At 33.0% G+C, this 16,809-nt stretch overlaps 1 protein-coding gene across 13 annotated transcripts in view; it reads left to right on the top strand.

Moving 5' to 3' along the window:
- The window catches only part of LOC123745836 (zinc finger and BTB domain-containing protein 24), a 102,440-nt gene that overhangs the window by 36,508 nt on the left and 49,123 nt on the right, over positions 1–16,809 (top strand). For 2 of the 13 annotated variants that reach the window (XM_045726889.2, XM_069317578.1), the window contains exon 6: positions 9,404–15,103. The exons of 10 other annotated variants lie outside the window; for them this stretch is intronic. In XM_045726889.2, coding sequence (XP_045582845.1) covers positions 9,404–9,784 — 381 coding nt within the window. In that variant the 3' untranslated portion in view covers positions 9,785–15,103. Of the gene's footprint in view, positions 1–5,553; positions 5,868–9,403; positions 15,104–16,809 lie in introns of those variants that run through there. One more of the 13 variants, XM_069317580.1, reaches the window with a different exon arrangement.

Below are 16,809 nucleotides of genomic sequence, written 5' to 3'. Positions count from 1 at the left end.
AAGGGCATCTACGTCTTCCCTTGTAGCTTAGCATTACCAGCAAACATGTTCATATAATTCTGTATTTCATCTGGTAGATCATTTATATAGATGATGAACATTATTGGTGCAAGAACTAAACCCTGTGGTACTCTGACTGTGAAAGCTTGATTGACTGTGAATGGCTGATTGACCAACTTGTCCTTTTACAAATTATGTCTGAATTTGGCCGTTTGCCAGTATGGTCGAAAATGGACGTAATTTGAAAATGAAAAATAATTGAACAATAAGTTTTGGATTTTTTTTTTCCAAAACAGCAAGCTAAGGGTCCTCTGGCAGGATAGTAGGGCAAGAAGTTCTCTTAAGGTTTCAAAATGTCATGGAAACCGTTAATTGAAACTCTTCTAACCTAACCAAGTAAACCGGAGGACTCAGAACAGAAAATGGGACAGTACATCACTTTTATGAGCCAATTTCATTTCAAATTACTGTACAGTACATCCATTTTTGGCTATAGCACGCATATGGCCATCTCTGGAAGATGTAGTTAATATAAGTAAGATAAAATACCTAATTTGTATTTTTTAAGATTAAATAAAATTAACCTTTTTTGGATGGTGTAGATAATACAACCTGTCATCATTGTTGTACCTATTAATACTATGACTGTGAATGGCTGATTGACTGTGAATATATGACTGATCGTAAATTACCTAATCGGTTGCTACTACAGCTGTGAATGCTTGACTGCCTTTGGTTATGACTGTTTGTAACTGGTCTTGACTGAATACTTGACTGAATACTTGACTGAATACTTGACTGACATGTTGTGACTGTAACTGACTGGTTCTGACTGGCTGCCACATAACAGTGGCTGTGAAATGTTTGAAAGGAAAATCTGGAACCAGTGATGTAGATATGAATGCAAGCAGGGGACGGTCTCACCACCTCCCTCCTCCTCCTCCTCCACCTCACCCTCCCCATACCCCAACACCACTTCTCTCTCCCTCTCTCCCCCTCCTCTCCATCTCCCATATGCCAACAAGAGTCCTCAGTAAAGGTAACGTGCAGTTAAATGTTCACTTATTTTATTTATGGTTTATATTTATACCTGGTTGTTTTGTATATGAAAAAATGAGTAGTATTCTGTATACAATGTATTTTTAAGTTAAGATTTTTGGATGTGTGGAACACATTAATTCAGTTTACATTATTTCACACAGGGAAAATTTGTTTCGGGTTTTTAATTTTCGATTTTCAAACCATCTCTGGGAATGGAGATATGTTTCATTGAATATGACTGTATATTCTTTGTTGAATATTTTCTTGTATATCCTTCTGCTTCTTCTATCTCAGGATTGAAGATGATTTCTCCAAATGTCATGTTTGCTCTACGTAAACTAAAGAATATTTTACTGTATACTGTATTACACTACAGTATAAAATTACAACGATTCGAACCTACATGGTTCATTCTCAAGTGATAGCGTCGTACTGTGCGTATTGGATTTACACCTTTAGGGAGGTCAGGTACATACAGTAATACAAATAGGTGAGGAGTACAACATAAAGGGGGATGCATACGGCATAAATGGGGTACATAAATGGGGAGGAATAAAGCTGAAAAATTGGGGGGAAGCGCACATAAAGATTAATCAGGTGTAATGGGCGTGGCATTTTGAGCAGTGTTGTCTACGTTGGTATCTTCGTGTTCCAGTCTTGTTCTTACTCTCATGGTGGGTAGATTGAATAGTTTTGTAATTTGGGTATTTATGGGTTCTTCTGCTTTTATATGAATAGCTTCAAGAATTTGTAATCTTCTTACATCCTGAGTTTTGTCTATTATGCAAGTATATACGTATATATGTCTATGTATGTGTATAATATATATAATACACTGTATATATATATATATATATATATATATATATATATATATATATATAATACACTGTATATATATATATATATATATATATATATATATATATATATGTCGTACCTAGTAGCCAGAACTCACTTCTCAGCCTACTATGCAAGGCCAAATTTGCCTAGTAAGCCAAGTTTTCATGAATTAATTGTTTTTCGACTACCTAACCTACCTAACCTAACCTAACCTAACTTTTTCGGCTACCTAACCAAACCTAACCTATAAAGATAGGTTAGGTTAGGTTAGGTAGGGTTGGTTAGGTTCGGTCATATATCTACGTTAATTTTAACTCCAATAAAAAAAAATTGACCTCATACATGATGAAATGGGTAGCTTTATCATTTCATAAGAAAAAAATTAGAAAAAATATATTAATTCAGGAAAACTTGGCTTATTAGGCAAATCGGGCCTTGAATAGTAGGCCAAAAAGTGAGTTCTGGCTACTAGGTACGACATATATATATATATAATATATTTATTTTAGTGTATACTGGCAGCAGATTTTCTTTTAAACATGTCTCATTGAATATGACTGCATATTCTGTATTTACTATCTTCTGGTTTAGGGCTTCTCTCTAACTATTATTCTTGCATCACCTGATGTAAGAATAATAGAGGGATTCTTTCATCCTCCTTCTTCTTCTTCAAGAATTCTTTATTCTTGCATCACCTGATGCAAGAATAATAGTTAGAGAGAAGCCCTAAACCAGAAGATAGGTAAATACAGAATATGCGGTCATATTCAATGATAATATATGACAGTATATATATATATATAATATATATATAATTTATTTATTTTTAAGTGGAATTAATGTGTCATGAATGAAAATTTCTTTGGCAAGTTATGAAAGTAATACTCTCATTTTTAGTGATAAGTACAAAAATACCAAGTGTTGAATGTGTGTATCACATTATTGTAAGATAATTTATATGTGTATGTTTATTATAAATATGATTAAGTTCATTCCATACAATCTGAATTAAATTTAATTTTAGTGTATTTCCATACATTTTGACTTTTTGCCACATCACGAAAATGCAATAACATTTACAATAAAATTTGTTGTCATTACATTTGTTTAATATCCTTTACAAGTACAGTACGATATAATATATATTGTCAGTGTTGCTGACTGGGTTGTACAACTGCTTTTTCCTTGTTTCCGCATCACAGAAGTTCAACCTTGAACGTGAAATTAACTTTCTGATATTGCCATTTTATTTTACGTCAAGTATTTTTACAGAAATTTAATTTGGAGATATCCTACATTACTAAAAAAAAAAAAAAGTTCATTTGAATTCGTGGGTGTTTAAATATACTATAATTGGTTCCTTGCCTAAATGAGACTTGTTGCCTTCACCTACATGTTGATGTATTACAAGTGTGAGCACTGTTTATCTTTTCATCAAGCTTTTTATCAAAGTTTTCATTGATGATTTCTAGTCCTCAACACACTAGATTTATGCCTCTGTTATTTGGCTGCCTTCCCACTTTATACAGTATTCATGTTTTTCTTCCTTATTACAACACGCTAAATTCTTAATTACAACTACACTTAATACCACTTGTACATGGGTGGTACGCGATCAAGGGGACACAGGCGGAAACTGAGCACCCAAATGAGCCACAGGGATGTAAGAAAGAACTTTTTCAGTGTCAGAGTAGTTAACAGAAGGAATGCATTAGGCAGTGATGTGGTAGAGGCAGACTCCATACACAGTTTCAAATGTAGATATGATAGAGACCAGTAGGCTTCAAAAATCTGTACACCAGTTGATTGACAGTTGAGAGGCGGGACTAAAGAGCCAGAGCTCAACCCCCACAAGCACAACTAGGCAAGTACAACTTGGTGAGTACACTTAATGCATTTTTTCCTCATCCTTTCTTGAAAATTTACATACTCTCACTGACCTTGTACTTGTAATGTTAAACTTTATTTAACATAAACTTTCTCTCTCACATGACTGACATAATGACAAAATACAGAAAATGGCTCTGCTTCCAATTATTTGATTACATCTTAAAGTAAACTTTTATTGAGTATTTTTAAATACTCTTTAAATACTTCAACCCCTAAACTGCACAAAACGTCATATGAAGTGTGACATTGAGCTAGATTTTTTAAATTTTCTGAAACTTTCAAGTTTTTTTGCATGATCTACTAAGCAAATGCTCCAACTTTGTCTAAATGATACCAGCATAACTTGAAAAGCAAGAAAATAAAAAATAATCACAAAATTGAATATTGAAAACTTAAGATTTTGAAATCGGCTGCAAAAATATAAAATATCACCAATTGTTCATTTGGTGGTGTTATGCTCTCAGAATAGCATATGATCTTCATTTTCATATTTTTAGAATATAGGTTTTCAGTATAGTTTACTGTAAAAAAAAAGTTGTCAATATGGCATTTGAAATATGCACAAATTTAGACAACAAAAATGTATAACTCCAAACGTTTAGAGTTTATGAAAAATCAATTCTGTAGGGGACTGTAGAACAGACAGCTGTGACACTATATGTAAAAATGGTGAGAATCGGTCAGAAACTAGATTTTTTGATGCTGAAGTAAGTTTAAATTCTAGTTATAGATATAATTGAAGTTATCGACAATGAATAAGGCAGTGCTAATTCTTGAATTTACTTGTACGTTTTAATATTCATTGTTTGGCATTCGTACTCGAATATGTGAAAGTTGTAGGTCAATATGTGTTGAAATGAATTCAATAAAAAATAACCCCCAAAAAACAATATATAGGGATAATTATAATGATTATGATGATTTAGGGAATATATTTAGGGAATATTTTATATAAGTAAAAAAGCCCTAATCTGGTCCCTAATCATCAAAACAACCTAAAGAAACAAGGAATATAGTTTCAAATCTGAAAAATCTGTAAAAAGAAAAATTGAAAATTCCAAGTTCTGAGAGTTGTGACTGATTTATTTGTTGACCAATTCACATAGTTAGGGATGGGTATGACATGATGCAAATAGTTAGAGATATCCATATCAGCCTGGATAGCTCCGGGGAGCCTCTGAGACTCGCCCAGAAAATGGCATTTCATTACATTCAACGCAGGTTTTTTTTTCATTGCATCAAGCATGCAAGTTGGCATCGAGTTGTCACATGCATCTTTAAATCTTAATAGTATCAATTATCCACCATAAAGTATTGAGTGTTCACATGAAATTATAATTCATTTCTGTTATAGCCCAGCTTTTTTAGACTGAATGCTTTGGAACTGTAATAAACACCCAAATTACTGTACATATGGAATTATTAAACAAAATAAGTGTTTATTTGTTGTTGTATTTCCTAGAGTGAATATTGGAGGGTATTCATGTACTACATACTTTAGAAAGCATACTATGTCTAGTGCTATTTAAAATAAACATTGTAGATAAAGGTAGAAATGATAAGTATTTATTTTTTATGTTTAACATTTAAACTGTAATTTATAAAATTATTTAGAATTCCTAATGGTATTGTTTCATAGGTATTGTTATAAAATTAATTTACAATTTTAAGTGGAATGAGAGTGGCTCTCAGTGTTTCCTTCTGATTCCTACATTAAATTTAACTTAAGTATTGAGAGAATATGACAGAAGTGATTAAGGCCGCACCCATCCCTCACAGGTGGAGTATGCTGGCCAGGGAGCCAATATGAGGGGATTCATCAGCAAGAGGCATCAGTGCCCCTACTGTTCCTATGCAACGGCTCAGAAAGGACACTTAACAGAACATGTTCGAACCCATACTGGAGAGAAGCCATATTCATGCTCACATTGTCATTTAAAATTTTCTCAAAAGATGAATCTTAAAAGGCATATTCGCATTCATACTGGAGAGAAACCATATACATGTTTTCATTGTTCCTATAGTTCATCTCAAGGAACTTCACTACAGAAACATATTTTCAAATCATCATAAGTCTTCAGTTTTTTATAAAGGTAAAATATACAAATATTCCAAATACTGTATTGCCATCTCTGGAAGATGTAGTTATGTAAGTAAGATAAAGTACCTAATTTGTATTTTTTAAGATTAAATTAAGATTAAAAAATTTAACCTCTTTTGGATGGTGTAGATAATACAACCTGTCATCAACAAATTTTTGTACCTATTAATACTATGGATTGAATTACAAAATATGAACTGTTACACACAAAATAACAAAATACACAATTTTTACTACTGTATTAATTTTGTAGAGGGCCTAAGGAAAAAAGAAACAATAAAACTTTAACTTTCATAAGCCTTGCATAGTTACATACATTAAACCTTAGATGGTATATATCAAGTCTAGGATTGCTTATTTAGGCCTAGGGCAGATTATGTTTGGTTTATAGAATTGTTCTAATATTTGGCAAAGTTGCTATCTTGATGCTAGTAGCCTGTACCCAAGGTGACTTATTAATTTTTTTCCCAAAGTGGTGTCTGTTTACTGGAGGCCTAAGAAGCAGATGTGAGCTTGCTGTGTACCCACAGGTAGTTTTAAATGTTGTGTGGTACCTATTAAGTCTCAGGATGTGATATACACTATGGGGTCAAACATCAGGAAATGTGACGATAATGCAAAGGTGAAGGAAGCAACCATCAACTTATTGTTAACAAATCTTGTTTCACCATTACTAAGTTTATTAGTGCAATTTGACTAAAATTACAGTTTCCCATAACATAAACACTGACCTAGAGGCACTAGATATTACATATTATATGTACTTTTTGAAAAAGCATTTGTAAGTCGTTGCTTGTAACTTGGAACCTAATTTCCCTTATGTGCAGTGCAATAAATGAGGAAAGTGTTCCTAGACCACAAAAATTAACATAAAAAATCCAGATATTGGTGACATAACATATGAAACACTTTTATTTACTCTGGTGGAATTATCCAGCTTCCCTGATCTGATGCAGTTTTGAAGAGCAAAGAGGTATAATTACTAAAGGAGGTCTAAAGGAGGTAGGTGATGCATAGGCACCTGGTGAATCACCTTAATACACTTATTACTCTTATGAGCCACTTCTGCTTGATAAACTGAAATAGTGCATTACAAGCACTGTTATGTCTGAACTTCAGACTTGGTTTATATAGTTGAACATGGGGATTTTCGGATCATTTATAAAATCTTATGTTCATAAGTCAGGGACCCTGCTGTCAGTACAAATTAGGAACAAAAATTTGATAAAAAGTCTCTTGTAAACATGGACAGTCAAAAAATAGAGTAAATAAAATGATGGTAATATGCTTCAGCACAACTGCAAGATCCGAACTCTGTATGACAAAGATTATAAGACGACAGAACACCCTGAGGTCAGCTCTCAGTCTTGTAAGATCATTACAGACACATACACAAATTACTTAAGTATTAGTAAGGGGTCTAAAATCTGTATGAGTGGTGTTCTTGGAAGTATAAACTAGCAAAAGAAGTGAAAGAGGGGGATGGAAAGAAACATACTGCAACAGCCAGCAGGATTATCAGCTTTGAATAGAAAAGTTGTAGTTAGTTACCAAGCACCAAATTTCTGGAAGGGGTCCTAAGGTGGCTTCTCGGTACTTGCTGTTAGGCTAGCTTCACCCAATTTAATGCACTGTAAGGGTATGAGCTTCTGTCTACTTATCCTTACTTGGTAAAGAAGGGGAGGGTAAATATAAAGATTCCTATGAGTTAAAGGGACTTTTGCAAATAATAGCTTCGGAAATCATATAGGGATTTATTTATATAGACTTTAGCTTAGAAATACAAAATATATTTGGGGCGTGGTTGTAATCTGCCATCACTATTGAACAAGGAATTTACAAAGATATTGCTAGTCCTCCAAAACTTGGACTCAATTAACAGACAAAAGTGTATTACTGAAGCTCCACTTATTCACAATTTAAACCAGTACACTTCAAGTGTGTTCTTACTGAATTCTAGTACACAGTTATCTTTGCCTAATTCCCAGTGTACAGTAATGTGACTAACAACATCTAACAAGCTACATGGCCCAGGACAACTAACAAGGTTAAAACAGTCTACATAACAGGATGGAAAATCACACAAAAATTGCCAGCCGTCACTGGGACATATACATGAACAATCCTATTCCTACTTGTGTATAAAATTTATTGTACACAAGTACAATAAAAGTTCATGCACCTGTTAACAAATGTGGCTGACCATCCGACTTGACCTAAAAATAAAATATGACCTGCTGCTAGTTTTTGTTAATTCAAAGGAATTCATTCCAATTCTATAAAACTATACTCTTGCGTTTGTTGTTTGAATATGAATGATATAAGGGGCACGAACTTCTAAGGCATGCCCTAGAGTACGAACTATCGGAACCCATCCTTTACTTCCTTACTTACAATATAGGTACAATACTTTAAAACAGGAATATAGAACAAGTGGTATTTATAAACACCTCAAACATGAGAGTAACCACGTGGGGCCGGTACCATATTTTTGAATTGTGGGACTCGACAAACGACCAGAGTGCATGCATTACAGTTGTTAAAGGGGACAATACACTACCAAGGACTAACTTCTCACACGCCAGATTGATGACAGTGCTCTAGTCACACAGAAAACTAATGTAAATACCCTCACAAAGTGAGGTGGGCACCTCACGAGCCCACATCACACCCTCTGTGTGTGAAGTCTCACCCCCTCTCTGTCTTCGTGGGGTGCAGGGACACTACCCACATGAAAACTTGCGAGGAAAACTTTACACACTTATGGTATAAACATTTATTGGAGCTCAATTTAACATACTTGCAACACTTACAAAATGAAACATAAAAATTACCAAAAATTAAACAAACTGGTATTTTAATTAAGAGAAACATCTTCATTAATAACAACAAAAGCTAAACTTTATATACCAGCCATTAAAATTAGACATAACTCTTGGGTTTGTCATATTATCAACATAGTAATTTTCTTTTAAGTTCTTACTATATTAATCAGGTAATTTGATAACTTTCAAACAAAAATTTTTAATTTTTGTTTGAAAGTAGTTTAAAAAACAAAACACAACAAAAATTATGCACAGCAAAATTTTTTAATTTTTGTTGTTGTGCATGATTTATAAATAATAATTAGGATAGTAATTCTTATGTCATTAGTTTATCATTTTTAATCTATATATTAATTTTTTAATAATTCTGTTTACATAGTATGTCAGAATATTTTATTGAACTTGATACCAATATATTAAATAAAATGAAAACTAATCTTTTAGAAATTGCATTCTCAAGTACCTAGTTAATAGTGTTTAAAGATACAGTATATTTTAGATTTGTTATTTAAAAAAAAGGAAGATGAGCTGATTAGTTACATTTACATTGGATAATAATTCAGTATTCCAAATAACAAGTACAGTAATGACATTTTTAGTGTAATGTATAATTAAATAAGATTCGTTTACAAACTCATGCTCTTGATAAATCATTTATACAAGAATTGTTTTGGACAGTAAATGAAATGTGCGTCCCCAACAGGTAGGGGTGGACAGTGACGGTCCAAGGACTGGCAGGGGAGAAGTCTCAGGAGCTGGGATGGACCTCACTAAGAGAAGGAAGTTAAAAAAGTGTCCATTCTGTACATACTCTACAACTAGGCTTTCCCATATGATAAGTCACAATCGTACACATACTGGTGAGAAACCCTATTCTTGCCCCATATGCTCATTTCAGACCTGTAGGAGTGATAACCTGAGGAGACACATTCGTAATCATGCAGGTGAAAAGCCGTACATATGTCACCAGTGTCCCTTAAGTTTTACCACAAAGGGTAATCTGAGCAAGCACCTTCGTAGTCATGTACAAGATCCATTTGGTTCTGTATTGCCAATATCATTGCCTAACTCTGAACATTTTTAATACAATATGTATTTGCATTTAGATATCTTGTAACTTTTTGATACGATAACAAGTTATTGTATCTTTTACAAAGTGAATTTACAAATATTTTTTCTGGGGATTTACATTGCAATGCTGTATGTATTTATTAACCCTTAAACTGCACAAAACACATGATTTATGACATTCAGCTCAGTTTTTTAAATTTTCTGAAACTCTTTCAAATGTTTTGTGCATAATCTAATAAGCAAATGCTCCAACTTTGTCTAAATGATATCAGTGTAACTTGAAAAACAATAAAATAAAAAAAAATATAAAATTTAATATTGAACACTTCAGATTTTGAAATCAGCTGCAAAAATATAAAATATCACCAACTTGTTCATTTGGTAGTGTTATGCTCTCAGAATAGCATATGATCTTCATTTTAATATTTTTAGAATATAGGTTATCAGTATAGTTTACTGTAAAAAAAATTGTCAAGTAAGGCATTTGAAATATGCGCCAATTTAGACAACAAAAAATTACAACTCCAAACGTTTAGAGTTTATGAAAAAAATCAATTCTATAGGGAATGTAGAACAGACAACTGTGCACAGCATATGTTAAAATGGTGAGAATTGGTCATAAACTAGATTTTTGGATACTGAAGTAAGTTGAAATTCTAGTTATAGATATAATTGAAGTTGAAGTTATTGACAATGAATAAGGTAGTTATAATTCATGAATTTACTTGTATGTTGTAAATAAACATTGGCATTCGTACTCAAATATGTGAAAGTTGTAGGTCACTATGTGTTGAAATGAAGCCAAGAAAAAAATAACGCCCCTAAAAATCAAAATATAGGGATAATTATAATAATTACAGTATAATGATTTAGGGGATATATTTAGGGTATACTTTATATAAGTAAAAAAAAATCTAATCTGATTCCTAATCATCAAAACAACCTAAAGAAACAAGGAAAATAGAGTTTGAAATCGGTGAAAAAATCAGGCAAAAAAGTTCAAAGTCCAAAGTTCTGAGAGTTGTGATATAATTAAATTGGTCAACAAATAAATCAATCCTCACATAGGTAGTGGTATGCATTCTCCAGGATGTAAAATTTACAACAAATTCAAATAATAAACAAAGGAGGAAAAATAAAAACCTGAACAAAAATATTTCCTCTAAAAAATATATATATTATATATATTTAATATAATAACATTGGGCAATGTGTTTATATGATATATAACAAAATAGAGCATAATAACATACTTACTCATTATTATTTGTGTTATTATGTATTACTCACCAATGCTATAAAGGCCACCAGGCTGTATATCCACTTTGTGGACACTTTTTACTACTAATCTTCTTGTGCGTCGGACAGGTGCTTTCATCTCTTTATTATTGCATTATCCATCAGTTCCAGTTAATAGGAGCTGTTCTCCTTATCAATAAAACTTTTTTTTTTTTTTTAAATATTAGTCTAAAATCAATTTCTGAAAATATTTTGATGAATGTTTCACGACGCTGAAGCCAATAAGTTGGAGATTTGTTTAACATTTTTAAGTAATTTTTACATAATTTGAATATTTTTTTAATTATACCCTCTTATCCTGAGCAATTTAAGGGTTAATGAAATGAGACAAAGGCAGTATTCTATAGTTTCTTTATTACTGAAGTAATGTTCTGAGTATTTTTTATGTAAGATATGTACTGTAGTTATCTTGTAAGACAAATTAATGATAATGGTCAAATCATTACCCAAAACATTCACTCTCTTTTGAAATACAAAAATATGTCACTGGTACCTCATGGGAAGACTACGAACTGTACAGTACAGTACTATAAAATGAATGGAACCAGTCACCAAGTTGTTTATCTTAATCAGATCTTTACAAGGATGCCTGAAGGTTTTAATCTGTAAATGGGTTTTTCTGTCACGAAACAAATCTTATTTTTGTCAAGATTTAATATTTTCAATATGTTATACTGCACTATATATATATGCAAGATCTTAAGATAGGTTGAGTTAACTCAGTTGCAAGCTATCAGAAGCATCTTTTTAATGTTGAAATTCAAAGTATTGAATGTTAGACGAAATCTGATAATGGATATATAATATTTGTGATTAAACTACTTCATTATTAATGTATTATATTTTATTATGTCATTTATTGTATAATCTCATGCCCAATAAAATCCAGATTTTTTCTTTAAAATTAAAGGTTTTTAAGTTTGAACATCAAATACAGTCCTCTGCTTACATTTGAAAAGATGTAGTTAAGTATTATTAGTAGGTCTCCAGTAAAGTTAAGGATGTAACAAAATATTTGTATTACTATCATCACAAAGTGCTAATGAATTGTAGGTTAAATTCTTGCACTTAAATCCATGTTTACATTTCATTAATCATCACCCTCCATCATTTAAGCATTACAGTGTGTTTGTGTCTAGATATCCCCATCATATTATTAAGTATCCTTGGTTGGGATAGCTTATGGTTTTTCATATAATTATTTTTCTCCAAACATTTTACAGTACCTGTGCAATATCTGGTAGAGGAGGCCTAAGGATTTTGGCTAGAAGTTTTCAATATTACTGTATATGTTTGTGTATGTTGGTGTAAAAGAGATCCCACTGTTATTGGATATGGTTTACCATGAAGGGGGGGGGGCCAGATGTTTAGAATGGGCTGGGGATTTGGAGCATGCTGTGATAAAATGGGATAATCCCAGTAATCTTACTTGCAAACAATACTCTAGTAAGGTTTTGCATGATGATAAAAGTACTGGGGGTTCCTGACTTATGATAACTTACAACCAACTCATTTTTACAACTGCTGTTAATGCTTCCTCAAGTCAACTGTATTGTGCTTCAACTCAAGAGCCGTATGGAATCCTGATATAATTATACATATTTTATAATGGGAAGAAGCTTAATCATTGTTGAGAAGAGAAAAAAGTGTGGGTAGTTGCAGATCAGGATCAATAACACAAGAGTCCTATCATTGGGTTTGAAAGTGGACAAAATAAGATACTCATAGAGAGTACAAATATCAACATATAATTCATGTGTGTGTGTATATGGAGTAAACCACCCAACAATTGGCAGTTGTATCATGAGTTTAGAATTCAAGAACCAAACAGCAGTATTATTTTTTCTGACATAGAAAAGATGTAATTGTTACTGTCTACTTCCATATTTGCAACTAATTAAGTGTCCCTCTTCTCAATAATTATCAAGGCAACTCCAGTATTCAAGGTAAATAAATTCAGTGTTTATTCAACATACTGTAGTCTTTATTTAACCCTCTATGTGTGACCATCATAAATGATGCTACTCTGTGCAAAAAAAAAAAATTAATGATACATTTGAATGCAAAGTGCAAGAAAAATTAAACAGCCTACCAATTTTTTTTTTTAATAAATCGAGAGGAAGCTAGGTGAGGGGATTGTTACTTGGCCTATAGTCTCAGTTAGACTCGGTTTTGTTGATTCGTTTTGCTACTGGGTGATGCAGTGGGTGTATGTTATAACAATGGTACAGTATTTTCAACCTTATGAGAGTTTGATTTCACAGTAGTATAATGTTCTGACAAAATATGTAAGGTTGGAAGAATACATTCGTACATTTAACTTAATTTTGGCCATGGTGGCACTTAGCCAAGTATGTTAGTAAATATCTCACATTGTACTGGGTATAAAGTATAGAAATCTAATCCTTAATCCCTAAAGTGCAGTTGTCATATGTTGACCCCCACAGGCTATTTTGATTTTTGCTGTTACTGTCCAATTTGTATACCTGCCAGTGTTTGAATCTCTTTTTGGATAGCATTTCCAAATAGAATAGCACCAAAGGATTGGGTTGCAATGCACTTCATTTTAGCTGTGTCAGTACCAGTTTACCTGTTACATAGATATACAGTACATATTACATTGTAGGCCCTTACTATATACTGTACAGTATTCATTCACTGTTTCACCTGCTCTCTGTGCCTCTGTGAGAGGGGGGCCCATCTTTTATCTCTGGTCCCTGATAAGCCAAACTGAACTCCTACTTCTGATGTCTTTTGACCATTATGCAGTCTCAGTGAGAGAGAGCTTCAGGGAGGCATCAGGGGCTCTGTTCAGAAATATATGATGTAAATTAATAAGTGAAGCTATGAACGTAAAAACCTTCTAGCTTGATCATTGAGCCCTCAAACCTCTGCACCACTAATCAGTAAAATGTATCTAATGCTGAGGCACTCATTGACCCCTCCACCTGGCTACTCTGAATGCCTCACATAACCAGTCATCGTCAAAATTGTCACGTCACCAGTGCGTAAAAAAAAGATGCATGCTAAATGTAAGGAAAAGGAAAACAAAAATTTATTCTTTTCTATTTTTTGTCAAAGATGGCTACTATGGATATTTTTTAATGTTTGTGCTGCACTTTGCTCTCCACTTGTTATAATTGACAAAAACAGTGATTTTGAAACAGTGAAGTACTGTAATCAGTGAAGCAGTGTAATATGTAAACAAATATTGAATTTAAACCTGTTCCTGCCACAGGTCCTGTCCTGTAACCAACTCCTTTATTGCTGTTTTGTCAGGGAATGTCATCCAGAAATAGATTCAAACACCAGTGGTAAAGACCAAAATGTGATTTGAAGTTAACTGCTGGTCACTACAGTAGTACAGTAATGTACATGATAACTTCATCCCACAGAACGTAGCTATAAAACAATTGCAGAAGTTGTTCATGGATGCAGGTTAACTCCATTTTATTCATATACTTTAGATATAACCATATTTTGCATAATTTATCAATTTGTATAAAAGCCAGGCCATAATATCTAAAAAGGGCAATTGACTATAACTACAGTGGCCGTGGAGATCAGCATATAATGTAACCGCATTTTTAAGGCTAGACACCACAGTTTGACTTATCTTGATGGTTTATTATATTTATTAATTTGTTTGTAAATCAATATCTAAAATTTAAGTGAAATTTTTATTGTAATATGCTATGATGGTATTAAGGTTATGATTAGGTTTAGGATAAAGTTATTAAAAGATTAACATCAACCCATTGTAAATTTTCCATATTATGAGTTCTAGTTGTAATTTTAGAAAGTTTATCAGTATAATGCCAGTTTATCACATAAGATGTGTATTCTATAGAATGAGATAATATACAGTAATAGAAAAAGTGGTTCATTATGTATGTAAATAAAGTAATTAAATTTGTCACATGTTCATTGTTTGGATTTGACCATTAAGGCCACAGTACCATCATTTATGGTCTTGAAAGTCTGATTTATCATTGTTGAGCAGCACACATTAAATATGTCTTGCTAAAATTATTCCCTTAGTTTTCATCTTAATCAACCTTATCAGTTTTTCCTAAACTTGATGGCACTTGGGTGTAGGGAGACCAAAATTCATCAGTTTGCATATTTGTCACTACATAAATAAAGAGAAAACTCTGAATATTTGCTAATATCCAGAACAATCTAAGGTTGAAAATTACTTGCAAGTGTTATGGAAATAACAGCATTTGGACATGCCATCAACACTGGATGGGTCAAATTGTATATTACACCCTACTGAATGTGCTCCCTACTGGAAAAGTCAAATTTGTCAATGCAGTATCTGAAATTTCAGATTTATTTGTGGCATGACAGATAGCAGGGTACCAGGTATTCCAATTTACTTGAAAATATCTTGAATGATTAAACAGTTAGGGTCCTGTAGTGTAGCTGTCTACGTTACCGGCTTAATTACAGGGCAGGGCAGAGATGGTTCTGATGTTTTCTTTCACCTGATGCCTTTGTTTACCTAGCAGTAAATATTTAGCCATTTGTTATGGGTTGCATCCTGGGAAAGGCTAATCATTGTAAGGAGGGGGGGGGGCATACAGGTATTTATGTGCTTTATAGCTTATGAAACACAAAAGGCATTTATTAAAATACAAGTGAGAATTCAAATGAACTACATAAACGAACTATTTTGAATTGAGGGATTCAAACAAACCATTTAGATCTGTGCATTACATATATTTTCAATACAGTACATTAGAGGACATAATACCAACATGGAATCAATAATCCCTTATTATTTCAATGGTTCTCTGTACATCGAGAGTAAAACTGAAGTGCAGTAAATACCTTACTCAATGCTGCAGCACCATCCACACATCTCCATCTGCCACAAGATTCAGGTCTGCTTCTAAGGGCTCGTGAGGCTACAAGCATCAGTGTTATATTTCCATGTAAAAATATTTGTTGGAGTCAACAACACTGCTTCACAAAAGCAAACCAACAAAGTTGTTAGAAGAAACAGGAATGAAGGGCAAAGGAGGAGAGAACATATTCCTGAAAATTGTGTACTAACAGATGGGATAAGGTAAAAAATACAGGAGCTAAATTCAGTTCAAGATGCCAGCTGTTGTTGCACTAGCAGAGACTGTAATTGTAAGATAAAATTTTAAATAAAATGGTATTCCTGAGAGGCAATGCTATTTGGAGATATGACAGAATAATTAGAAAAGGTGAAAATTGTTGCTATCCTGGGGAAGGAACAACTAAAGGCAAGAGAATTAATATGTGACAATCCTCGAGAATTTGACATAATGGTGCTGAAGATCTGCAGTGAGAATGATAAACTGATAATAATTATTTCCTACAGCCCACCAGCAAGCAACACATGGACTAAAGAAGTACTTGATGACAAAAGAGAGGACCTAATAATAATATGAGAGAGATTATAATAAGAGCAGATAGATAAATCATGTTTGTTGATACTTGGTGTTTGTTATTTTATCAATTTAAAATTGATAGACTGGAAATTTATACCAGTACCGAGATTCAGAACTAGGAAGCAGGATTGGCTCAACATAAATTGTGAGAGGGCCAGAGAAGAAGAAAAAAAAAGGGAATCAGTATAGAAAGAGACCAAACTTTCAAACTATTCCAGCAATACAGTATAAAGAACCAAGAAACGACTACAATGGCAGTGAGAAGAGAGGCAGAAAGAAATTTTGAGAACAGGATAGTGGACAAATGTAAAAG

This window comes from Procambarus clarkii, chromosome 88, assembly GCF_040958095.1.
Source record: "Procambarus clarkii isolate CNS0578487 chromosome 88, FALCON_Pclarkii_2.0, whole genome shotgun sequence".
NCBI classification, from domain to species: Eukaryota; Metazoa; Arthropoda; class Malacostraca; order Decapoda; family Cambaridae; genus Procambarus; species Procambarus clarkii.
The sequence above is the reverse complement of the archived record's forward strand: the minus strand, read 5'-3'. Positions and strand labels throughout refer to the sequence as shown.